Below are 26,266 nucleotides of genomic sequence, written 5' to 3'. Positions count from 1 at the left end.
CCCCCCCGCAGTGTGGAGGAGCTCGACTGGAGCAGCAGTCAAGCATGCGCCCGCTGCTCCATTCAATGTCTATGAGAATTATGGAAACAGTCGCAATGTAATTGGCTGCTTCCGTCATTCCAATAAACTTTGAATAGAGTGTCATCGTGCATGCTCTATTCATTCCTGTGGATAGGTGATAATTAATGATTCTGGGAATACCCCTTTAATGTTCTCCTGGGTGAACATACAAATTTTAAGGTAAAATACGGTAATTTAAAAAAATAAAAATAAAATTGCCATGGACTACGACCAACGGTGAGTCCCAAACCTCACCATGTTCTATCTATTCAAACCGTTGCAGAAGCCGTGCTGCACGGCTTATATTCTAGGTATGGAAGATGTCTGTGAATTAAATATATTAGTAATTAAGACATTATCACTTCAGCTATTCCAGCCATAGCAAGCAGTATGACCTGTAACCTGAACTTGCAAGGCTTTTTACTGAAACCTGACTGAATCTGTCAAATGTGTACATAGAAGCGAGGGGGCCCCATAGCAAGAATGCAACTCTATCCCCCCCCCCCGATGGTATTTTCTCCCTTGAAAGCTGGTAGACAATATGGCTAATTTACTAAAGGCCCTTTTACACAGTCCAATTATCGGGCAAATGAGCGTTTACAGTAAACAGAGCAACGATCAGCCGATGAATGAGCAAACACTGAATGTATCGTTTATGGAGCCGAAAATATTGTTGTCGGCAGCACATTTCCCTGTGTAAACTGGGAGATGTAATGCCGACATGATAGAAATGTATGGGGATGAATGATCGAAGAAACGATCGCTCCTCTCCATACATAGCTGCTTGTGAAAGGAGCAAACGAGCACTGATCAACAAGCTGTCTCGTTGATCGGCACTCTTATTACACGGCCCACGTCGGGCCGTGTAAAAGAACCCCCTTCCCTTCTGACATAAAATAACAAAAATGGATGCTCACCTCACTGCTCCTTGGCTTCTCCCCTCCTGGTCTCCTCAGTATGCTGTGGCTCATACAAGGTCTTGATGCCAAGCAGCGTCAGGGCCTTAGATGGTCCCAGCGTCTTCAGTGCTGCCTCACATGCAACATCCTGATGCTGCCCGGCGTCATTATGTTGTATCAACCGCAGGCTGAAAGGGGAAGAGGTGAAAGGAGTGTACTTTTTTTTGATTGTTATTATTGTACGGGGGCGGTAGTCCGATATCCGTCTGATCAGGGGTAAAACAAGGTACGAGGCCCGGCATGGGTCTCTACCTTACTGTGCCCACACAGAGTTAAATCTCTGGCAGCTAGAAGATTTACGCTATAAGTTACGACCATTTCTGGCGTAGAGAATATTTACAGGGGTGCAGAAACGCGTAGGGAAAAATGTGCACATATTTGGCAAACAGACCAATGTTATAAATGGTTAAAGCATTTTCTGGAGTGTCGGGATACATATTGTTACCAGTGTATCTTAAGACATCCTAATAAAGGCGTATCACTTGTGTATCGCTCTGAAAAACAGACCAGCAGTTTGGTTTACTACTCCTGTTGCAGTGTTGCATTGGTTTATGAGCTGAGTAAACTTTGAATCATCATATGCCAGACACTCCACGTAGGACTTATGATCTGTGCTGCCAATGCTTGTACTCAGATTCTTTGGCATTAGTGGCCTTTTTAGAATACCACTAATAAAATAAATTTTAAAACGTTTAGACAAGCAGTAAAATATTTATCAATAATTCAAACGTATACCTACTACACCAGTTTTGGAATTTATTGTAAACCACACGCATTTTAAAAAAAAAAAGTCGAGTGGTGGCGTAAAAAAAAAAAAGTTGCAAATTCCTACTTTTGTGCCTGTACCCCCTTCTTTTTTTTTTTTTTTGTTTTTGTTTTTGTTTCCTGCCAGAAACATAGGTCGAGAAATTCCCCTTATTGACTTTTAACAGGAAGAGATTGGAGTGGGGAAGGGTTTCTCTACAGGTTGACAGCCTGTAAATGCTGTATAGTTTCTTTTGGCTCTGTAATGTAGCATCTGTAATGTGTTTAATATTGACTGCTTTTTTTTTTAGCTTATTAACAGTGGCAGAGTGTTCCAAGATTACTTTGGGTCCGAAGCGTGGGCTATCTGTGCCTGAAAAAGAAGTTCTGACATGTATCCTTTGCCAGGAGGAACAAGAAGTGAGGCTGGACAGATCTACAATGGTTCTAACTGCCTGTGTGCAAAAATCTACCACCCTGTCCCAGTCCCGAGGCACAGCTGTCATACACTCAGGGGGTATGTATTGACATCATGAAATAATGTGCAGTTGACATTTCAAATTTACAGAAAGCCCTAAAATCTGTGTTTTTTATTTTTTTTCGCTATGTGTGAACAGGGTTTTAAAATCTCCATTCACTTCCCTGCACTGTGGCTTGCTGCTAATTTTAGGTGCAGATTCCGCACGGAAATTCCACCCAATGTGAGCATAGCCTAACTGTAATGACGGGGTAGGGAGACCGACAGGTGAGCCCTAATCTACCCGCCACTCAGTCCCTGCCTACTTGCAACGACCCGTCCTAGGCGACGGGGTACAACTGGGCGACGGTCCATACGCTCAGTAAGTGCGCGACAGACAAACAGACAAGGGTACACAGAAGCTAGGGAAACAGGGCAGCTGCCCACGGAGACACCGTGAGCAACGAGAATAGTGATCGAGCCGAGTCAAACCAGGAGTGCACGAGGTACAAAACGCTGAGCAGGAGAGTGGTCAGTAAGCCAAGGTCAATAACAAGCAGAGGATAAGTAGTTCAAGCAGCAGCAGCAGAGCCAGGAAACAAGCAGGGCAGAATCACAGGCAAAGGAGGAACAGGAAAGGCAGGTATAAATAGACAGTGGGTGGGAGCTAGCTCCGTCTGGCCAGGCTGTGATAGGCTCTCCCACTCCTAAGCCTGCCATCCTGAGTGGTGGAAGATGGAGTCAGTCTCACAGACATAGGAGCAGGTGCAGACTGATTACCCATGGGCGTCGACACAGAAGCTGTGTCTGGCAGATCCTTTACACTAAGGCTGGGTTCACACGAGCACATTAACGTCAGTAATGGACGGACGTATTTCGGCCGGAAGTCCCGGACCGAACTCAGTGCAGGGAGCCGGGCTCCTAGCATCATAGTTATGTACGATGCTAGGAGTCCCTGCCTCTCCGTGGAACTACTGTCCCGTACTGAAAACATGATTACAGTACGGGACAGTTGTCCTGCAGAGAGGCAGGGACTCCTAGCATCGTACATAACTATGATGCTAGGAGCCCGGCTCCCTGCACTGAGTTCGGTCCGGGACTTCCGGCCGAAATACGTCCGTCCATTACGGACGTTAATGTGCTCGTGTGAACCCAGCCTTACAATTTAGTTCCCAGCAGTGAGACGCTATGATCGGCCCATGTCAGTTGGAGCAACAGTGTGAAACATGGTTGTCCAAACCTTAAATTTGCTAACATTAACGTAGAGTGTAATATACAGTTGCTGCACAGTTTAGATTTATGAATTAGTGAATTTCTATCAGAATGTACAGAATATGTATGGCAGGTTAAAGAGAACCTTTCAACTCCCCATACATGTGCAGCTGAGTGCAGCATGAAATGGGGAGGGCTGCACAAACCCTGGGGCACTTTACATTTTTTTTTTCTATCTCCCTCCATTATTTAGATATCGGTGCCGTTATATTTGGCGCCCGATATTTAAATATCCCCCTGAACAGTGAATGGGGCGTGTACTGGCAAGGGGGCGTGTTACTATGGCTGTGACACTTTCCAATCAGATATGGACAGTGCCACAGCAAGAGCGAGGAGAGAGAGTGTGCGATTGCAGTCTTTTCACCCGAACTGGCAAGGGGGCGTGTCACTGCTACAGACCGTGTAAGCGCTCCCCAGCTCTTACACTGTCCGTAGCAGAGACACGCCCCCTTGTCAGTTTGGCAGAAGACTAATCTTGAAAGCGGGAGAGCATGTGCGCGCGCACACTCTCTCCTCGCTCTTGCTGTGACACTGTCCATATCTGATTGGACAGTGTCACAGCCATAGTAACACGCCCCCTTGCCAGTACATTCCTCGTTGACAGTTCAGGGGGTTATTTAACCCCTTTAGGACACAGCCTGTTTTGGCCTTGTGGACACAGATGATTTTTTCAAATCTGACATGTGTCACTTTATGTGGTAATAACTCCAGAACGCTTTTACCTATCCAAGCGATTCTGAGATTGTTTTCTCGTTACATATTGTACTTTATGTTAGTGAAAAAATTTGGTCGATAAATTCAATATTTATTTGTGAAAAACTTCAAATTTTAGCAAAAATTTTCAAAAATTAGCATTTTTCTAAATTTAAATGTATTTGCTTGTAAAACAGATAGTATTACCACACAAAATAGTTACTAGTTAACATCCCCCATATGTCTACTTTATGTTTGCATCATTTTTTTTCACGTACTTTTATTTTTATAGGACGTTACAAGGCTTAGAACTTTAGCAGCAATTTCTCATATTTTCAATAAAATTTCAAAAGGCTATTTTTTCAGGGACCAGTTCAGATCTGAAGTGGCTTTGAGGGCCTTATATATTAGAAAGTTCCCATAAATCACCCCATTTTGAAAACTGCACCCCTCAAAGTATTCAAAACCACATTCAGAAAGTATTTTAACCCTTTAGGCGTTTCACAGGAATTAAGGCAAAGTAGAGGTGAAATTTACAAATTTCATTTTTTTTGCCGAAATTCATTTGTAATAAAAAAAAATCTGTAACACAGAAGGTTTTACCAGAGAAACGCAACTCAATATTTATTGCCCATATTCTGCAGATTTTAGAAATATCCAACATGTGGCCCTAGTGTCCTAATGGACTGAAACACAGGCCTCAGAAACAAAGGAGCACCTAGTGGATTTTGGGGCCTCCTTTTTTTAGGAATATATTTTAGTCACCATGTCTGGTTTGAGGAGGTCTTGTGGTACCTAAACAGTCGAAACCCCCAAAAAGTGACCCCATTTTGGAAACTACACCCCTCAAGGCATTTTTCTAGGGGTATAGTTAGCATTTTGACCCCACAGTTTTTTTTGCAGAATTTAGTGGAATTAGTCTGTGAAGAAGAAAATCACCTATTTTTCTGTGGAAATATATAATTTTTTCATTTTTACAAGGAATAAAGGCGAAAAAGCCGCCCAACATTTGTAAAGCAATTTCTCCCGATTACGGCAATACCCCATATGTGGTCGTAAACTGATGTTTGGACCCACCGCAAGGCTCAGAAGGGAGGGAGCGCCTTTTGGATTTTGGAGCACAGATTTTGCTGGATTGGTTTTCAGTGCCATGTCGGGTTTGCAACGCCCCGGAGGGACCAAAACAGTGGAAACCCCACAAAAGTCACCCTATTTTGGAATCTACACCCCTCAAGGAATTTTTCTAGGGGTATAGTGAGCATTTTGGCCCCTCAGGATCTTTTTTTAGAGCTAAGGTGACCAAAAAACAGCAATTTTGGCGCTTTAAATTCTTTATTTATTACAGCGTTCACCGTGCGCAATAAATTACATTTTAATTTATTCTGCGGGTCGGTACGATTATGGCGATACCATATGTGTATAGTTTTTTTAAAGTTTTGCAGCGTTTGCACAATAAAATTACGTTTCTATAAAATAATTTATTTTCTGGGACACGCTATTCTGAGCCGTAACTTTTTTATTTTTTCGTCAAAAAAGCTGTGGGAGGTCTTGTTTTTTGCGGGACGGGTTGTAGTTTTTATTGGTACCATTTTGGGGTAAATGCGACTTTTTGATCACTTTTTATTCTATATCTTGGGAGGGGTGGTGACAAAAAAATAGCGATGCTGACAGTTTTCCGTTTATTTTGTTTGCTGCGTTCACCGTGCGGAAAAATTAACATTATAGTTTCATAGTTTGGGCCGTTACGAACGCGGCGATACCAAATATGTGTACTTTTTTTTAACGTTTTCATTTTTTCCCTATAATAAATGACTTATTATAGGAAAACCTTTTATTTTTACACTTTTATAAAACATTTTTATTAACTTTTTTTTACTTTTTACACTTTATATTTTTGTTTATTTACTTTTTACACTTTCTTTTTTTTTCCTGCAGCTCTGATCGCTGCTAGAATACATTACACTACCTAGGTAGTGTAATGTATTCCAACTGTCAGTGTGACGTCACAGTCACTCTGACAGTTGGTCTACGAGGATCAGCACAGGCTGATCCTCATAGGCTGACATACATGGCAGACCAGGGGGCCGTTGTCTGGCCCCCGGGTGCCATCACAAGCATCAGAAACCCCCACGATTGCATGGGGGCTGCTGATGCGCTACAAACCCGCTACATGCGGAGATCGCAATCGAGCCCCGCATGTAACGGGTTAATTGCCGAAATCAGCGGCGATGAGCCGCTGATCGGCAACACTGGAGAGTGTCAGCTGTCGGGGACAGCTGATCTCCAAGTTCCCGATGCACACTGTCGCCGACAGTGTGCATCGGGAACGGCACAGTGACTTTCTGTCACTCTGACAGGAAGCCTATCAGGACCAGCCGACGGTTGGTCCTGATGGGCTTCCGTCCATGGCAGACCCGGAAGCCATTGTTTGGCTTCCGTTTGCCATACTAACTATCGGCAGACCCCGCGATTTCGGACGGGGGTCTGCCGATATGCTAGAAACCCCTAAAATTCGGCGATTGCACCCGATCGCCGAATTTAAGGGGTTAATTCGCCGAAATCAGCGGCAAAGGACCGCTGGCCGGCAAGAGGGGAGTTTCAGCTGTCGGCGACAGCTGACCTCCCGGTTCCCGGTGCACACTGTCGCCGACAGTGTGCACCGGGAATAACTCAGTAACTATACGTCCTCGTGCGGGAAGTAACCTCCCGCAACGACGGACAGTTACGTCCTGGTGCGGGTAGGTGTTAAATATCGGGCGCCAAATATAACGGCACCGATATCTAAATAGCGGAGGGAGATAGAAAAAAAATGTAAAGTGCCCCAGGGTTTGTGCAGCCCTCCCCATTACATGCTGCACTCAGCTGCTCATGAATGGGGAGGTGAAAGGTTCTCTTTAAGGGCCTGTTCACATCAGTGCTGGTTCCGTTTGGGCGTTCCATTCGTTCGTTCCGTCAGAGGAACAGATAAACGGAAGGCATCGTTTCTGTTTGCAGTACCATTGATTTCAACTGTATTTTTGTTGTCTCAGTTTGCGTCCATTTCAGTTTTTTTTCAAGGAAACAGCATAGTTTAAAAAATTAAAATGGAAACCTAGCGGAACGGCGTTTGTCATTCGTCTATTTCTCAGACAGAACAGATGAACAGAAAGCCAAAGTGGAAGGCAAATTCTGATGTGAACAGGCCCTAACTGAAAGAAATGTGCATTATTATTATTTAATAATTCAAGTGTTACATTAAATATCATTCGGTATTGCGAGTGAACGTTATTGATAAAAATAAATGAACAAGTTTGCAAAAACTTTTTATGATTTGAGTAAAAATTGCGTTGCAAAAATGTTATGTCACCATGCAAAAACGGTTCAGTGTTTTGGACCTAATTCTATCCAATGTTTTGTCATTGTCAGAAACATTTAATCCGCTATTTACAAGTCCTGAGTTGTCTTGTGGAACCCATACTGGGAGCTGTGGTCATGTCATGCATGTGACCTGCTGGCAGAAGTAAGTATCTGACTGAATCTTATAGGATGCCATGGAGACCTTAATCTTAAAAGTCCTACCACGTTAGCTACACCATATTATGATATGTAGAATTGTGTTGTAATGTAAAGGTGGCCATACACACTAGACTAGTGTTTCCGCATTACCAGCCAACACCCTGTGTATAGATTTTCTGCCATCGTTCGTTCGTTTTGCAGATGTCAGGGGAAAAAAACAAAGGATCAAGCATGTTGAATTTCAACGTGCCCAAAACTTCTTCTCAAAGGAGGTAAAGCTGCTGCAAAAGTGGTCTGCCAGCAGTTTATTCCCCTCTCCATATTGAGAACACATATATGTATGCTTGGCCGAACTGAGCATGTATAGGGAGGTTTGGACGAATAGCTGTTGGGTGAACGATCGTTCGGCAGATAACTATTAAAAGTTTACGGCCTCTTTGGCCAGGTAGGACCACCATAAAACGTTTTGAAGGATTCGTTTGCAGAGCTATTCATTCTCTTTTTTTTTTTTTTTTTTTTCACTAATTTTATTGAAAAAGGTAAGAACATCAACAATAAACTTGTCCACATATACTCTAATTTGTATGTAGATCTAAAATACGTGAAGTGAGAGGTGACACACTCCTTGTTTGCAGCTCTACACTTTAGCTAAAAGCGGGGGGTCCTGAGTGGGAGGGACTGCCCTGTACGACATTCATATGACCTGATGGGGCATATGGAAAGGGGTCGTCATCATGAGGTAACCCCTTTAAAATCCAGAGCGTTTTTTAAAATTCTACACACATAGATTTATTAGGTTTCAGGACAGGACTTGGACTAAAATTATTATTCACTGACTAATAAAAAGTTAGACTGTAGCAACATCCCAGTGTTTTTTATTTATTTTTCAGTACATAATAATTATGTATAATTGATGGATCAGTACTTTTGAATTGGATTAACTGATGTTTTGGTAAATTATATATCTTATTTGGAGTACCTTATAAAAGCAAAACTGACAATATACCACCCCAAACATTTGAAAGTAGCAAAAGTGGTCCTTACTTTTCATCTCCTATTTGTAGTTATGTATGTTAATATTGGTTTGTGATTCCTCCAGGTTTTTCGAGGCCATGCAGGTGAACACACGACAGCGTCTTCATGTGGATCTGATATATGACCTTGGCAATGGAGAGTATTTATGCCCTTTATGCAAGTGTCACTGCAACTCTGTAATTCCCATCATCCCAATTGTGGCGGAGCAGGTGAACAGGTGATTGTACACGTCATTCAAGGCCCGTGATATTTTTTTATCCATATTACGTGCTGTTGTTAATAGGATAAAAATACCTTAGAATAATGTGCCTTGTTTCTTGTAACATCTTTAGCAATATCCAATTGCAATTCTTTTCTGATGCGGTGAAGCCGTCTTTCTTCCTTTTACAGTTGAATTTCATTATATATAACCTACTTTGCAGTGCGGATGCTGAATCACTGGGAGAGGTGCTGTCACTGACTCGCTGGCTGGACGTTGTTAGGACCAGGATATTGGGTTACAATTTGAAGATCTCAAAAGGTTTCTGTTCTGTTTTATTACTTTTTTTTTTTCCCCTACATTTAGCTGTATCAATAATTCAATTACAATGAAATGTTTACTTCATGACTTTTCTTCCGAAATACATTGTTCTTGCCTCGACACATTTTATATTCTTTGTATCTAGACACAGGCTGGCAGCTATGAGATCTTTGCATAAATATTTGCAATTATTTCAATTTTTAGCATTTTTACTATTCTATTTCTAATCTTATTCCCCCCTATTCTTATTCTTCCAGTTCTTAAAGAATTTACTTTTACCTTTTAGATCACATAATTTAGTGAAAAAAAAGCCCCTTTTAATCCCCCACCCCTCCATCCCCGCCAGTCCACAGTCCCCGCCAGTCTCTGTTTACATTGTCTGAAATTGTGACTTGCCATACCGGCATGTGACTGCTTCAGCACTGGCCTTGGCATACCATATTAACTGACATCACCAATTCGACCAGTGATTGACTGGAGCTGTCACATGCCGTTATGGCATACCATGGCTTCAGCTAATGTAGACATGGACGTAAACATTTCCCAGAATATATATGTAGTGTATGGTAAACAGCCTAAAATTAAGGAAAACCCATATCTTTGGAAGTATAAAATAAATTTCCACCCTTGAACAGTGTTTTGTTTGCTCGTTTTTATCCTAAATTGGTTTAGAATTCTGTGCTGATCAATTTCTTAAAAAAGCACTGCAGCAAAAACACAACTTTCTATCATTGCACCCTAACCTGATTTTCTATCACTTTCTCACTTTCCTGCAGTCCGGCCTCCTCTCTGCTTCTGATTTATCCTTTTTTCAGTATTTTCCTAAATAAACTAAAGGCCCTTTTACGTGGGCCAGTGATCAGGAAAATGAGCGTTTATATGATTAACGAGCTGTCTCGTCGATTAGCGCTCATTTTTTCGGCACTTGTAAAAGGACCTTAAGAATCAATCAGCCTGTGTGGGAGGGTTGGCAGGACTCACTGTCTCTCCTAGGAGTCCTGTCAGGATTTACGCTGCTTTTTACTTAGAAACCCTGTTTTAAATCGTATAAACCTTTATATCACAAAGCTCAGCACCCCTCTGTCATATACTGCTCTTACATAAATCCCCTGACCGCTTCGCTACTCCTAAAATCCACCTAGTGGTGGCTGCAGGCAACGAGAATGTGATCTTCTACCTCTAGGACTATGCAGGTGATTCGGAGGTCTGTAACACAAAAGATTAAAAGATATTTTAATAAATTAATCCGCGCAGAATTCTGTATTTAAATAAGTCATTGTGTTAGAGAGGATCTGTCACTAGTTTAATTCCCGATCTCCTAACTAATCGAATAGGCGCTGTCATGCTGATAACTACAGTGTCATTTTTATTATTTGCAAAGTTATGAGTATTTTTCTAAATATGCTAATTTAGCTAAACTTGCCAAATAGGAAGGGACTCTTTCTTGTCACTCTGGGCGGTGTAATATTTTCTGTATGACGCTGTCCAATCAGCATCCAGCTACTCCCCCTTCCCTGCCCAGCAATACAGTGCGATCATATAGTATACAGCTTCCATTCCGACTGTGTTTTCAACTCCGAGAAAAAGCTCATAACTTGTAAAATAAACGTTTTGGGACACAATTTTCACTAGTATTATCAGTATGGCAGCGCCTATTGGATTATCTAGGAGGCTGGGCATTACTAAACTAGTGACAGATCCTCTGATAGACATCCACTTTAGCCTTACCTGTAAATGCACATTTATGGTCAGATCATATGTGTTAAGATTTGACCTTCATCCACTTGCATTACCCTAAAGGCATCTGAGTATTTCCACAAGAATAGGATGGATTGATATAATAAAATGTCACCGACACAAGAATGGGTTTTTTCTGATAAACACATATGGTTCGCTTAAAAAATGGAAAAATTCTGTGCAAGTTGTGATTGTGGATACAAACCATTTTATATCATTATTTCCTAAGGAGAAAAGTCATTATCACCTGAATTTCTTAAAAGTGAAGATAGTCAAAGCCATGAATTCAGATCCATCTTGAGCTTTGGGGTGCAGTCACCGTAAGTCTTTGAAAATTATTTTCTAATTGGTTAACTATTCGATGTATTGATTAGTTCCAAAAGAGGGACATTTCGTAAGCAAAAAGGGCAAATACATTTTTGGCAGACGTAGGGTCGGTCTGTCTTCTCTAAAAAAAAAAAAGAAAAGAAAAATGGACACCACAACAGTCATGTCTATGGGTAGTTGTAAAGGATTCCATCAGATTGTACATATAAAACTTACTGAAATAAACATCCACATGACCTGCTCAAATATTTGAATACGTCATTGGTAATAATTTCAGTCCCTAAGAGCAAATATTGAGAACTACAACTACAGGTTTCAATGTGTCTTTCTGCAAGTGGTGTCCATTTATGTATTCCTCGTCTGTGGACGCACTGGATGTAAAAAACAATTGCGCTGTTGGTCATGGTACCTTCTGTCCAAGATACTATAATCAGAGATTTGATTATTCCATGTGTTTATTAAAAAATACAATATATATTGTGCATGTATGTGTATATATTTATACATATATATTTCTTTATTTGTGCTTATTTCAATGAACTTTATTTGTACCCCTTACAGTCTTGATTCCGTTTTTTTCAGGCCAAAGTATTCTGCCAGCACTAAAGAAATGCTGGCCCACTTTGCCAACACTGTGTACTGCATAGGTCTGACTGTTCCACCTAATGAACATGACCCACGTCTGCCCATGATGACCTGGAATACATGTGCATTTACCATACAGTCCATAGGTAAAGATGTCATTATCATTGTCAGCCCATTCACTTACAATAAATCCAGCCAATGATTTCGTGTTCTAATGCAAGTTACGTTATTTCAGAGAGTTTACTAAGGGATGAAGATAAACCTTTGTTTGGTTCCCTGCAGAATCGGCAGGTAAGGATAAATGAAAAGATGGGGTTAAGTAAGTAGACGTTGGACTGTGGCATCTCAATGCTTCCTGTCTCTTAAGAGCATTATCTCAGAGCATCAATGTTTAAGAAGCTTTTCTACCTTGGCTTACGCTGGTGTGACATTCTGACCTCTATGTTATCTGCATCTAGTTAACTTCAATATTCACTGACCGAGGTGAAGTTAGGAGTTGTTGGACTCCATAATAAGTAAACTGGTCCATCTACTGTGTATAGTTAGAATATATATCAAAAAGGGTTTTTTCCATCTAAGACATTTATGGCATATCCGCAGGATCCAGGCGGAGAATGTACAGAGAGGTGTGCGTGGCTATCCCCATTCTGTTCTAAGGGAGCTACCGAAATAGACATTTTCCGTAGATATGCCAGAAATGTCCTAGGTGGGTCTAACCCTTTGAGTGATTGCCTTTACCCCTACGGGTCCCTGTCACCACTGATCCATATGGCTCCTATTCAGATTAGGGATAAAATACATGTTGGACATCTTTCCTGCATACAACCTTCTACATGCATCCTTGGCCATCAATCCAGCTGTAGAAAATGCAGCTATATTCCAGTAAGAATCAGTATACACAGGCGGCCACCACCGCAGAGAATGTATGAAGGGGACAAGCACCACAGAAAGAGGTATAAAGAGGGACAAGCGCCTCGGAGGAGTTATAAATAGTGATGAATAAAAGACGTCTTAACACTAATAAAGTCATCCAATAGGCATGTCCTATAAGCAGAGAGGTTGATTTTGCTTCTGAATAAGTATTGTGTCCTATATTGTGAACTGGGACTAGATCTGATGGCTTTTGTGCTTTTTAAGATAGCTGTTTTTCACGTTATTGTCTTCTATAACCTTTGTGCTTCTTCCAGCATGCCGGTCTCAAAGCCTTAGTAAAATTTGCTGAAGCACAAAGAGTCACTTGTCCTCAAACTACAATACACAGACATCTTGTGCAGTTACTGGCAGGTGGGTTGTTCTTTCGTTGTATATACCAGGCTGTATCTAGTTATTTACCTGTCGCCAGCTATTATTTTATGCCGATTGCACGTTTTGGCAGGAGACGTGGCCAGTAGATTGTGACAAATCTATTAAAGGGACGCTATTTGCTTCAGTCGCTATATTTGGATCAAAATTCATCAGCAATACCCGATTTCTCATGGGAGGTTTCTAAGCAGCACCTTACGGTTTTGCAAACTGGTAACCGGTAGCAAAGGAATGAATTTAAAAACCTGTAAACAAAATAAGAAATTCTCGTGAATTCTCTCATCCGTTTTCTCCAGAAATCCAATGTCTCCCAGTTTCTGTCACTCGTGATAACTAGACAAATCAATAGTAATCCGCTTTTTTCTCTTGCATCTACAGTATTTTTGCCTAACATAAAGCTTGAGGGAACGCCATCCTTCCTGTCTGTGGATGTGTTCCATCTCCTGGTAAGTTTTTGTTTTTTTTTGTTCTTTTTTTTAAGTATATGGCAGAAATGAGCAATAATGCATTTCAGATTTCACTACAATGTCTCAGCATGAACTGTAAGTCTACGTCCATACGTTGTCAATTTGCCGCAGAAAATTTCACAGAAAGACGCAGGGAAATATGCAGCGGCAAATCTGCACCAAATGTTACAGATTTCTCTGCGGAAAAACTGCAGTGTGTCTGCATAAAATCTCCCACTATACTCGCCTCCCTTAGCACTCCCATGGCAACGCTTCCCTCCGTATCTGTACGCCCGGCCTCTAGCGATGACGTGTCATTACATGTGACCACTGCAGCCTATGATTGGCTGCAGTGGTCATGTGTCGACACAACACCTCATCGCTGGAGGCCGAGTGTACAGAGATGGAGGGAAGTGTTGCCATGGGATCGCCAATGGAGGTGTAAATATAGTGGTTTTTTTTTAACTTGTGTTAAATTATATAGACTTGCAAAATTTTCTGCTAATCTGCAGCAAAATCCGCAACAGTAGGATGTGATTGTGGATTTCTTCTTCCACTTTGAATTCAATGGGGAAAATCTGTAATAAATCCGTGCTTTTTCCGCAGCATAAATTGAAATGTTGGCAGATTTTAAAATATTTTCCGCAGGTCAATTTCTGCACGGCAAATATCTGCAGCATGTGAATGCAATTTGATCAAATCTCTTGCTCTTTGCTGCTACTGTATTTCACTGCAGATTTTACGTCTGCATATCTGGATGGAAAAATCTGCATTCAATACGCTATGTGTGAATGTAGCCTTTGGGTATATTCACATGAGCTTTTTATTTTTCCATGGGTATTTCACGCAATTTTCATCACAACGAAACCATGATGTTGTTGTTTTTTGTTTTTTTTTTAAACATTGCGGTTTTGAACATTGCGTTTTTTTTTTAAACAAAAATCGTGGCAAAAAAATCTCATGTAAATAAACGCTTACTGAACTGTTTTTAACCATACGTAAAATTATACATTTGGAATAAGATTAGTAGTGTTACCCACAATGCATTTCTTTGTGTCTCAGGGATCATAATAAAAGCTTGTTTGACCAACATACTATGTTTGTTCATAACCCTCTTTTGCCATAGGTGGGGTCAGTTTTGGCCTTTCCATCTTTGTACTGTGAAGAAGGTGTGGGGCTGCACCCTTCGTCTGTAATTTCGTCATACAATTATCTCTACCTCTTCCACCTGCTCACTATGACTCATATTCTGCAAATTATCTTCTCATTAACCACAGGTAAAGGGAAATACAACTATTTGAAGAGATATTTCAGTTTGGGGGTTTGCCATAACACTTGCTGGTGGGGGTCTGACCTCTGGGACCCTCATGATACCTAGATCAAAGGGGCTATATCTTCTTTGGCTGCTTCTCAACCAAAGAAGATACAGAATATTTCAGTTGGGGACCTGTTGTGTAGAGGAACAGATTTACTTTATAGTGAGGATCTTCTCACTTGTTTCATACACCCTATGTGTCTATTGTCAGGTTGTGCACAGAACCATGTTGCTGTTGTTTTTTTAATAACTAATTATTGCTACTGCTTGTTAATTTTCACAATCTATTGACAGACAATGTGCCGTCTACCATGCCGGGTGACAGTGAGGAAGCCCATAATGCAGCTGCTCTGTGCCAGGACCTTTCACGGCTTATCGATGGGTTAGTGCAACAATTCTAGGTTTAGACTTCAGTTTGCATTGGATAACAAGTAAAGAAAATCAACCTCATAAGAGTTTGCTATTAGGGTATGTTCACACGCTGAGCCAAAAACATCTGAAAATACGGAGCTGTTTTCAAGGGAAAACAGCACCTGATTTTCAGACGTCTTTTGAGCAACTCGCGTTTTTCGCTGCGTTTTCGCGCCGTTTTTTCGGCCGTTTTTGGAGCTGTTTTCTATAGAGTCTATGAGAAAACGGCTCAAAAAAACAAGAAGTGTCCTGCACTTCTTTTGACGAGGCTGTAATTTTACGCGTCGTCTTTTGACAGCGACGCGTAAAATGACAGGTCGTCGGCACAGTACAACGTAAAGCCCATTAAAAGCAATGGGCCGATGTTTGCCCACGTATTGGAGCCGTCTTTTCAGGCGTAATTCGAGGCGTAAAACACCTCCATTACGCCTGAAAATAGGTCGTGTCAACCCAGCCTTAATGTTACGACCTAACTTTCAACCAAAGATTAAGTAAACACCCATTGATGATACTAGAGGAACAACAAAAGTAATTGGTATTTGAATATGAACCACAATTGGTCTCCTAGCAAAGTATATAAAACTAACTGTGGGGTCTAGAGAGAGAAGAGGTATTTTTCTTTGTATTGTTATATGAACCTTGTGATAATAACGGACATGGACTACAATTCAGAGGACTGTATTAAGGTGCTCCAATCCTTAGGTAGTTACCTGAAAGTGACTTACACTTGGGTAGTACTTCGAGGTGCAGGTTGAGGAGCTACAATCCTAGACCATTCCTTATTATTGCTGCAGTAGAAAGTTTTTATTTATTTGGTGCGTGACAGAATACATTTGGAGGAACTCATGGCAAACTAAACCCACCGCTCTTCCTTTTCATCACGTTATGGCGGCCATACAAGCAAGACCGATATTTTGCACCAAAAAAAGTGCTACTTTTTAATGACTTTGCAGGTTGCATAGCTATGCCCCTGTTGATGTATTTTTTTTAAATGTGATCTATATTTAACAGTACAAGATTAGAAAATGTTGCACATCTTTCATATAAATGGCACAATTCACTTTTGATCAGTGTTCTAAGTGTTTTATTTGATGTTAAATATTTCAAAAAGTAATTTTTTATTTTTTTATTTTCTATATGTTGCAGCTTTAGAGCAGCTGATCTTCCAGGCTGGTATATCTGGGGCTGTGTAAAAAAAGGAATTGTCCCTTACTTGCGGTGTTCAACCCTATTCTTCCACTATTTGCTGGGAGTGACTCCCCCGGATGAGCTGAAGTCCTCATGTAAGCTTTTTTGAGGCGTCCTTAACTTGCATTAGGCCATGATTGTAAATAGTGTTAATATAAAAACGGAAATTCAAGGCAATGTCTATCATCACAATCATTTGTTTGTTTTTATTGCTCCAAGGAAACAATAGTCTTGTTTCAACCGTTATGTTTCTACAAATCTCATCAAACCTAAGCGTTTTCATGGTAATAGACTACCAATAAACTCTGTGCAGTCAGACTGCAGTTATACTCCGTTCCAACTGTCCCCTAACCATCTGTCCCCTACTTATTAACCCACGATGTTTGTTACCAAAAGATAAGGTACAGAAAAAAAAAGGGAGTAGGACTGGGGAATTAGACTACTCAGGGATTTGTTTGTAGTCTGTTACCATGGAGATGCTAAGGTCTTTATTGGAGTTGTAGAAACAAAACTGTAGTACAAACAAGACCTATTGCAATTTGTTTTATGGATTTGGGACCATAAACCAATCATAGTTGCAAAGGAGGACATAGCCTTTAAATATAAAAGTAACCATTACCACGGTGCCTGACCCTAATTTTGGTTATTGAAGGCTGTCTCCTCACTATTCGAGTCATGTCACTGACATGAAGGAGACGATGTATAATACAGGGTCAGCTATTTTTCTCAGACTTTTCCCACTATGGGGCATTTTTTGTATATTTCATGCATCTACCCTACTCCAAAGTCTTCTCTCCCTTTGTTGGTGCAGACTGGGGTATTTGAGCTTATAGCTGTCAGTTCAGTTCACTCAAAGGGCAGAAGAGCTCAGTCCATCCAGTATGTTTAAGCAGATTTGAAGAGAAGCATTCTTTAAATTGAACCATGCACGATCATATCTGTAATATCTGAACTGAACAGTCCTCTCTGAACTTCATTTTACCCCATTTATTTTATAGTGGCTCCAGAAGATCAGCTGGAGGCTCTGTGTAGCTACCTCTGTCTACCTACTAACTTGTTTGTCCTTTTCCAAGAGTACTGGGACACTGTGAAACCACTTATTCAGAGGTGCGATTTGTGCAGTCTGTTTGTACCACATGAGCAAAATGTACACATATATTACATCTATATTAAAGGGGCACTGTAATATGTTACAAAGTGTCAGCACATCAAATTATATATATATTGTGTTAAAATGCTTCCTCTGCAAGCAGCTAAAACATGTGCAGGGGAGCAGGGACCTGTTAGAGCAGCTGCGGGTCTGTCTTGCTGAGGTGCCGCATTGACCAGTCCATTTCTGTTGAAGCCGGATCGTCAATGCGGTTGCTCACCAGGACAAACCTGCCGTTGTTCTGACAGCTCCCTGCTCCCCTGTACATGTTGTAGCTGCTTGCAGAGGAAGAATCTTAAAGGGGTTTTCCAGCCAATAAAAATTACTGGCTTATCCTCCGGATATGACATAAATAGCTGATGGGTCGATGTCAGACTCCCGAGACCCCCGCAGATACGCTGATTTGAAAGGGTCTCAGCGCTTGTATGAGCGCCGCTTCCCCTTCATTTCTTCTTGCTCACTGTGAATCGTCGACATGCATTTAGCGGCGATTCACAGGTATTGCAGCCTTTTCTCCCATTGAAGTGAATCGGAGTATGGGCGTAGCAAGGTAGAGGTTCGTGCCGGGTCAGTACCTTGCCTCCCTTCCCCCGATAAGAATAACTCCCCTTAACCATTGGACACTATAAAAAATATATATATATATTTACTCACCATTCTGCTTCTCCCATCAAGCTCTCACAGCAGGCAGCGGCTCATACAAGGTACTGACGCTGGGTGATGCAGCACTCAGGACGTTGAGTGTTGTCTTCGCATATAGAGACCTGACGCTGATAGGCATCAGGACTTTGTATGAGCCGCGGCAGCTGTGAGAGACTGAGGGTCGAAGCGGTGAGGTGAGTATTTTTTATTTTCTGCAGATTAGGCCAGGCCACGGTTGTATTCCATGTATTTGCCTCTAAATAAATGTAATTCATCTTACTGCAGTGAAATGTTTAATAAGACTGGCGTATGAAACGCCAGTCTTAAAAAAAATCTTCAACAATGTATATTACAATGTTATCACTTGATGTACTGTCACTTTGTAAGGTATGTTTACATTAGTACGGAAACCCTTTGAACAATGGTACAGTAAATTCTATTTTAGAAGAGGTTATGCTTTATGTATATACAGACATTAGAGAAGTGCACCAAGAAGCTGTTGGTCCCTGGACTCCTGTTATGTCATCTGACGCATCGGAACAATTACTTAACATACACCTTTTAAATCTTGTAATACATAATGTCCATACGGGTTCCTTTACCTGGAACCATAATTTCTCGTTGGTATAATGCGACACAGAACCATGGGCATAGCCACAAGGAGGCTTACAAAAAAAAAATGTTGGCTCCTTCTATGCAGGCTTTACCCAGCCCTACCGGCACTGAGCTACTCAGTTTTTAGCTTAGTGTAAATAGGAGGCAGACAGATCTGGGTTCTCAAGGTCGGTTTTTACCTATTATTTTCTCTTTTTTTTTTTTTTTTCATTTAGGTTGGGGAAACCGGCAGGGTTGGTCCTCCATTTCTCTCAACCCAATGCGAGACAAAGAAACAGTGCTAAGTCACACTTTGTCGTCGTCCCCCTTGCTCGCTGACCGGTGGATTGCAGACGGGAACAGGCTAGTTCTGGCAGCTGTGTTACCCTCAGCGGCACTAGCTCCACTGCCTGCCGCCTACCATAGCGTGGCTCGACTCAGTGAGGCTACAGGCAGTCTCCACACGGACATCAGCACAAGAGTGGGGGAAGTAGGCTAATTGACCTACTTCCACCTCTGGCTACAGGATCCCCTCTCTCTCGTTGGTTTCATTTTCTAAGGTTAGACGTACATCTCTGCTGTTTTCCATGTCTACTCCAAAGGCAATCCTTTTCTTATCGGTAGGCTCTGCTTTATTTTTCTCTAAATGGGGGACATGATGGACAGCCTTATCCTGGCCATCCAGGATATTCTTTAAATTTAAGGATGACGTTGCCTCTACCCCATAAGAGGTTTCCTTTAAGCCGGTTCAGCTCTCCGCCCAGTCTTTACATCCACTTGAGTCTCCAAGGCAACTTCCACATAGGCCAAACAGCTCTGTCATGGTATTCTGTCCGGGCTCTGGCAAAAGGCCGCTATCTTGCTAACTAAATTTCCCTGGCAACCAATGTGGGTTTATGCGCGTTAAATCCACTTCTGAGAATGTAAGACGGGTACAGGTTGCGTCGCAGGTCGGATGGAAGGAGCAGCAAGACTGGGCCCTGGCAAACATTGGGTTCGACCAGATGTTCCTGTCATTTGCAGGATTTGTGGCTGAAGACATGGAGCGCCGATGCAGGTTCTGAGAAATCTTTGGCTGTCTTTCTTTTGCAGGAACCTTTCTGTTGGGCACCAGAATGGACAAAATACCACTGGGATGCAAAAGCTGTTTTCTCCTCCAGTCAAGGCCCTAGTCGTAAGTTGTCTCCCTTTCGGTGTTTCATCAATTTTACTATCTCCTATACAGCCAGTCACCTCCCAGGAGAAGAGGAGCTCATCCTATACACCACACCCCTCGTGGCAACCCTGTGCCCAACCAGGTTTCACTTCTACCATGTCCGGAGCTCAGAAACCCTCCTATGCCTGAAGGGGAGCTCCCACCCAGGTCTCAGAGAGATTTCCTTCTCTTCCATGATGTATGGCTCTTTTGTGGAGGATGCGTCGATCAGGCATGTTTCAACCGGCTACAAAATAGTTTTCATCTATTCCACCCTTCCCCTATTCATCGTTCTCCGTCTTTCGCTTCCGGTTTCATCTTCGCTCTACGTTCTCTGCTAGGTGTTATTGTCCCGGTTTCCCATCAGGAGAGATTCATTGGTTTTTATGCAAATCTGTTCAATCGTTCTAGAAAAATAACTGCTTGGTTCATCCCACCCTGGACCTGAAGCATCTGAACTTTCACATCTGTCTGAGATGCTTGAATTTAGAATTTTTTTTGCCGTTCAGTCCGCACAGTTCATTGCTTTTCTGTTTGGGCTGTCCATGGCTCCCCATGTCACCAAGGTCATGACAGCTGTCATGGCTCTCTTTCAGTCCAGGGGGGTCATGGTTATCCTGTACCTGGACGACATCCTCAGCTCGGATACTCTCCTGGGTGCAACATCATGTTTGAACGATATCTGCCATCCACAGTAGAGAATAAGGTAGCTGATTATCTTATGCAAAAGCAGATGGACCATGGAGAGTTGTCTCTCCACCCCAATATTTTCGTGCAGATCTGCAAGCTGCCCTAGATCCGGCACTATTGGGCATTTCAGATTATCCACAATGTACCACACTTCGCGACTAGAGCTTGCAACCCTCTGGCAGTAATAATGGAAGCTTTTCTGATCCCGTGGACTCTGTTCTTAATGCTCATTCTTTCCCCTGCTACTGCTTCTACCTTGAGTCCTCCGGAAGATCAAGGCAGAATGGGTTCCGGTCATACTTGTGGCTCTACCTCGTGGCAGAAGCCCCCTGTCGCTTTCCCATTCGCCCACAACTGCTCTCTTAGGCTTCCCTAACCGAATTAACAGTTTCTGCTTTTAATGGCATGATGAACCCACCATTCTGCAAACCAGAATTTTTTTTTTTATACCATGTCATCCAGACTATAATCAAGGATGGAAGCCGGCCCCTTCCCACAATTACCATCGCACCTGGAAGACCTACTTTCAGTGTTGTGAAGAGAGACAGATCTCCCCCATACTTTTTCCTCTCCAGTCTGGTCTGGATGCGGGTCTAGTCCTTAGTTCCCTCTGGCCTCTTTTACTTCTCCTACTGTGGGGGCACAACTTGATTTGCTGACTGCATATAGCCAGCATAGGAGTAAACGTTTTTTGGTTTCTTAGTGGCAGAGTTATATACCCATGGTTCCTGTGTTCCCCAATTAACTTTACGAGAGAGAGATTTTATGGTGAGTACAAAAAATCCTCTGATTACTAAGCCACCGTAGAAAATACACAATCTCAGTATTGTGCCTGATAAGGTAAAAATAAATGAATGCAGCATCTGATCTCTGGCTGTAACACACATTGCATGAATTATAAAACGTGACTGAGCAGATTTAGTCTAATAGTCTGCAGCTGTCACAACTGTCTCTTTTGTTCTCTAGGTGGGGATCTGATCCAGCTGTCCTAAGCGCCCTCACTGGTAAAACCAGCACATTCAGGTTATTATTGTTATTATTCATTTTAAATTGCTGTTCATTCCAGGGCGCAGTACATATGAAAAAACATAACATGATACAATAAAAACAAAAAGGTACAATTTGTATTAACTTAATACAAGACCGTCTGATACAGAAGAGAGGATCCTGCCCCCAAGGGCTTGCAATCTACAGGGAATTGTAGACTAACTTTATAGCTGTTTCAGTAAGATTACAGACTCCTGATTTAGGCTGGGTTCACACGAGCACATTAACGTCCGTAATGGACGGACGTATTTTGGCCGGAAGTCCCGGACCGAACTCAGTGCAGGGAGCCGGGCTCCTAGCATCGTAGTTATGTACGATGTAGGAGTCCCTGCCTCTCCGTGGAACTACTGTCCCGTACTGAAAACATGATTACAGTACGGGACAGTTGGCCTGCAGAGAGGCAGGGACTCCTAGCATCGTACATAACTATGATGCTAGGAGCCAGGATCCCTGCACTGAGTTTGGTCCGGGACTTCCGGCCGAAATACGTCCGTCCATTACGGACGTTAATGTGCTCGTGTGAACCCAGCCTTAAGGTAGTTTTCCACTTAAATGCATTATGGCAAGTCAATTGGACCTGCCAAAAAAGTGTGATCAGTGAGGTCCAAGCACCCTCAGCTGTTTCTGTTTTACCAATACATTTTAATGGACAGTACTTATTCATGCATAGTCACCTCTGAGGGCCCCTTGTTCTCAGTTGAAGTAGTGGTGCTAGTGGATATACCCCCATTAGCCACACTTTTATACAGTATATAAGGGAAAACAAGTAATAAAACAAGAATTAAATTAATACAAGTAAAAATGAAAGAAGAGCAAAGAATAGTAATTTACAAAGCGTTGTAGTTTGTACAGGTCCGTATTACTCCGCCCAAAGAGGGCCCATACTATATCTTGGACTTTATACAGGGGGTCCTTTTTTTAATATAAATTAGTGAGAAAAATAATCGTGGCATGCACCAACGCATGCCGTATTATAGAGGCAACGCTTCTATGTGAGTACATTGTGCCTCATGAACGCACCATATCGCAGTGCATGGAGTGCCTAAGGGTCTAAAATATGGACCCATAGGGACTCCATGTGTCGTCTTGCAGGGTCCACGCATGGGACTTTGCTATGTGCATGGACCCTAAGGTTGTTGTGTGAACACCTTGACAGAGCTGCCTGAAGATTACAGCATTCTGTTAAATCAAGATTCCCATTTCAGGTATTGGATACAATGCGTGTTATTTTTTCCATTTGCGATTAACAATATTGCAAAATAGGTAATTCAACCAATATGACCTGCATGGACCCTGAGGTCGTTGTGTTAAGGACCTGCTTTATAATTTCAATGTATGAAGCAGGTTCTTGTAGGTACGAGTGACCTGCGACGTTGGGATGTATAATAGGTCTGGGATTTGACTATACTCGGAATCATTTGTCACTTATTCCATTTATAGAAATGCGGAAATGTTTAAATGACCAGCTACTTCTGTAATTCTATGACAATCATTTTATACAATAATCTGTTATAAAGGTGGGAACCATGACCATGAATGGGAGGTCTCATCATTTAAAATAATAAAAAATATTGATGTTTTTGAGCCTCTCACTAATTTTAATGTAAAATCATATTCTCCGGTTTATTCTGAGAGTTTTATCTCCGAAAATGATATAACACAATGTGGCATCACAGAACAATATTGTGGTACAGCACATTACGTGGCATTACACAATAGTAAAGTATTGTATGTGACAATGTCTAATGACACAGGCTATTACTCATCTGTTGTAGGTACCCAAGGAATCTGAACACCTTGACAGAGCTGCCTGAAGATTACAGCATTCTGTTAAATCAAGCTTCCCATTTCAGGTATTGGATACAATGCGTGTTATTTTTTCCATTTGCGATTAACAATATTGCAAAATGGATAATTCAACCAATATGACCTGGATAATAATCTTTGAAAATGTAGTAATAATTAGTTAAAAAAATATTTTGGTTTTTAGGTGCCCAAAATCCCAGGATGCTGAACGGAAACACCCAGTGCTGTGCCTCTTGTGTGGGGCCATACTGTGCTCTCAGAACACGTGTTGTCAGGAGGTGGTCAATGGAGAGGAGCTGGGGGCTTGCACAGCACACGCATTACAGTGTGGAGCTGGAATATGTATATTCCTCAAGTGAGTCATTTAAGTCGACCAAAAATCTAGAATAAACAGCACAATAATTAAGCGGTAATAAAAAATATCAGCATAAACGCTCTGATTTATATTTTTCACGTACACTGTGACTATTAGTGGATGCAGGAGTGGGCGATTTTGTGGTAACACATACTGTTTTGTGTTTTTCAGGATTAGAGAATGTAAAGTTGTTCTTATTGAGGGGAAAACAAGAGGCTGCTTGTACCCAGCACCATATCTGGATGCATATGGGGAAACTGACCCTGGTTTAAAGTAAGATTTTTCTTCTACATTCTTAGGCTTTGTTCACACCACTTTTGTGTTGTATGGTTGGAATATATGCCGGAAAATGCTCCCAATGTATGCCTTTTCAATACAAGGGTATCCCGGGGAAAAAAATATTCTGCTTTAGTTTCCCTTTTTATTTTTTTATTTTTTTTTATTCACAATGATCGTCAATAAGCAACGTATGTAACTTTATGGAAAACAGTTGCACACATTGGGGCAAGATTTTTCCTGAACAGTCTTGCCCCCATGCATCATAATTTATGAGATCTTGTAAGACCATGCCAACATATGACCATCTCATTGTGATATATAGAAGTAAAAAACTAGTAAAAATATAAACAGATGATAGAACAGATGTGTGTGTGTGTGTGTGTGTGTGTGTGTATTTTTTTTTTTTATTGACTTAATTTCTCTATGATTACTTATAAAGGCGTGGGAATCCACTACGACTCTCTTATGAGAGATACCGGAAGCTGCACCTCATGTGGCAACAGCACTGCATCATTGAGGAAATCGCTCGTAGCTTAGAAATAAACCAGACCTTTTTTGGTTTCAATTGGAGTCTGCTTTAAATGTTTCCACGTCTGCAGTTGGTAAGAAGTACATGTATTATTTTTCGTTTGCATAATAATTATACATAACACATTCGTTTATTATTTTATTTATTCCTCCATTTATTTGATTTTTGTAGGATTTATTTGCCTCAAATTTATGCCATTTGACAAGTTTATTTTTGTATTGTACACATTTACATCCAATGGAGAGTGCACAGATGATTACAGTTATACCCCTAGATGATAAGTATAAATAACTCATACAGGTGTAAGGCAGAATGAAACCTTTTTACCTTTTTTAAAGTAATAACATGCATGGTAATGCCACACAGATGAATGGCATCCTGTACAGTAATATAGTGGCAGTTAGGGGCAACTTCTGATATTTTAAATGACCGAAATATATAAACTTGTCATCCTGCCCCTACAACACACCTCGTGATTGTCGGTCTACAAGATCTTCTTTATGTTTTTGAAATAGAAAGTCTTGTATAAATCCTGTAGAGAACACGGGGGTTAATGGTCTCCTGATCTCTTCCATTTTCGCCATGGGCTGGACTTGACAGAGTAGTCAAAGTTTAGGAAAACATAACTGCTTCCTTCCTAAAACTGACCACACCTGTCCATAGGTTATGTGTGGTATTGCAGCTTAGCCCCATTCACTCCATTGGACCTAAGCTGCAATATCAGGCACAGCCCATGGACAGGTGTGGAACTGTTTTTGGAAGAAAGCAGCCATGTATTTCTAACCCTGGACAACCCTTATGGCAGACAGAGCATGGGGGGACGACTCCTTCTACCGTCAGTTGTTTTACTGCCAGGCACAGGATTGTGAGGAGGAAAAAAAGGGGGGTGGATTATCTCCTGGGATAAATATAAAATAATTCTTTACGTTTTCTCCGTTTTAATTGCAATATGAGATAAAATGGTAAATAAGGAGATTAAGAGAGGAGTGTTTTTTTGTTTTTTTTTTAAATTATTATTAATATTATTATTATTAATTGTATTCTAAGTGTTTCTTTAGGGTTTTTGTTTTATTTATTTAAATTTTTTTTTTTAACATGCACAATTATTGTGTTATTTAAAACCTGATATCCTAACATGTCTATTTCTTTTATAGGGGCAAGCTTTAAATCATATTCCTTCACACCCTAATGACTGCAATGTATGTGGATATATTTTTTTACTTGGATAAACTCATAAGAGGATTCCCCACACCAACATAAAGAGAAGCCGAGATATGCTGCATTATTAAACTGTGTTTTATATGTTTACATCGGCTCTCATTATGTTGGTTCAGCATTGCCAACTATACGTGGCTTGTTAATCTGATTGATTGGATTTTTCTCTTTTTTTTTTTAAATAAAAAAAATAATAAAGCTTATGTTTGAAAACATTA

The 26,266-nt window shown here is 41.3% G+C and overlaps 1 protein-coding gene across 2 annotated transcripts in view; it reads left to right on the top strand.

Annotated features, from left to right (window-relative positions):
- The window catches only part of UBR1 (ubiquitin protein ligase E3 component n-recognin 1), a 98,039-nt gene extending 71,773 nt beyond the window's left edge, over nt 1-26,266 (top strand). For both annotated transcript variants that reach the window (XM_075844727.1, XM_075844729.1), the window contains exons 30-48: nt 2,075-2,280; nt 7,591-7,684; nt 8,780-8,932; nt 9,138-9,235; nt 11,202-11,292; nt 11,882-12,030; nt 12,120-12,175; nt 13,072-13,168; nt 13,565-13,632; nt 14,759-14,909; nt 15,242-15,329; nt 16,505-16,641; nt 17,545-17,653; nt 21,784-21,840; nt 23,640-23,717; nt 23,855-24,025; nt 24,197-24,298; nt 24,744-24,906; nt 25,988-26,266. In XM_075844727.1, coding sequence (XP_075700842.1) covers nt 2,075-2,280; nt 7,591-7,684; nt 8,780-8,932; nt 9,138-9,235; nt 11,202-11,292; nt 11,882-12,030; nt 12,120-12,175; nt 13,072-13,168; nt 13,565-13,632; nt 14,759-14,909; nt 15,242-15,329; nt 16,505-16,641; nt 17,545-17,653; nt 21,784-21,840; nt 23,640-23,717; nt 23,855-24,025; nt 24,197-24,298; nt 24,744-24,885 — 2,047 coding nt within the window. In that variant the 3' untranslated portion in view covers nt 24,886-24,906; nt 25,988-26,266. The remainder of the gene's footprint in view (nt 1-2,074; nt 2,281-7,590; nt 7,685-8,779; nt 8,933-9,137; nt 9,236-11,201; nt 11,293-11,881; nt 12,031-12,119; nt 12,176-13,071; nt 13,169-13,564; nt 13,633-14,758; nt 14,910-15,241; nt 15,330-16,504; nt 16,642-17,544; nt 17,654-21,783; nt 21,841-23,639; nt 23,718-23,854; nt 24,026-24,196; nt 24,299-24,743; nt 24,907-25,987) is intronic.

The sequence above is a fragment of the Rhinoderma darwinii genome, chromosome 12 (assembly GCF_050947455.1).
Source record: "Rhinoderma darwinii isolate aRhiDar2 chromosome 12, aRhiDar2.hap1, whole genome shotgun sequence".
Lineage (NCBI taxonomy): Eukaryota > Metazoa > Chordata > Amphibia > Anura > Rhinodermatidae > Rhinoderma > Rhinoderma darwinii.
Note: the sequence above shows the minus strand (reverse complement) of the source record. Positions and strands in the feature narration are given on the sequence as shown.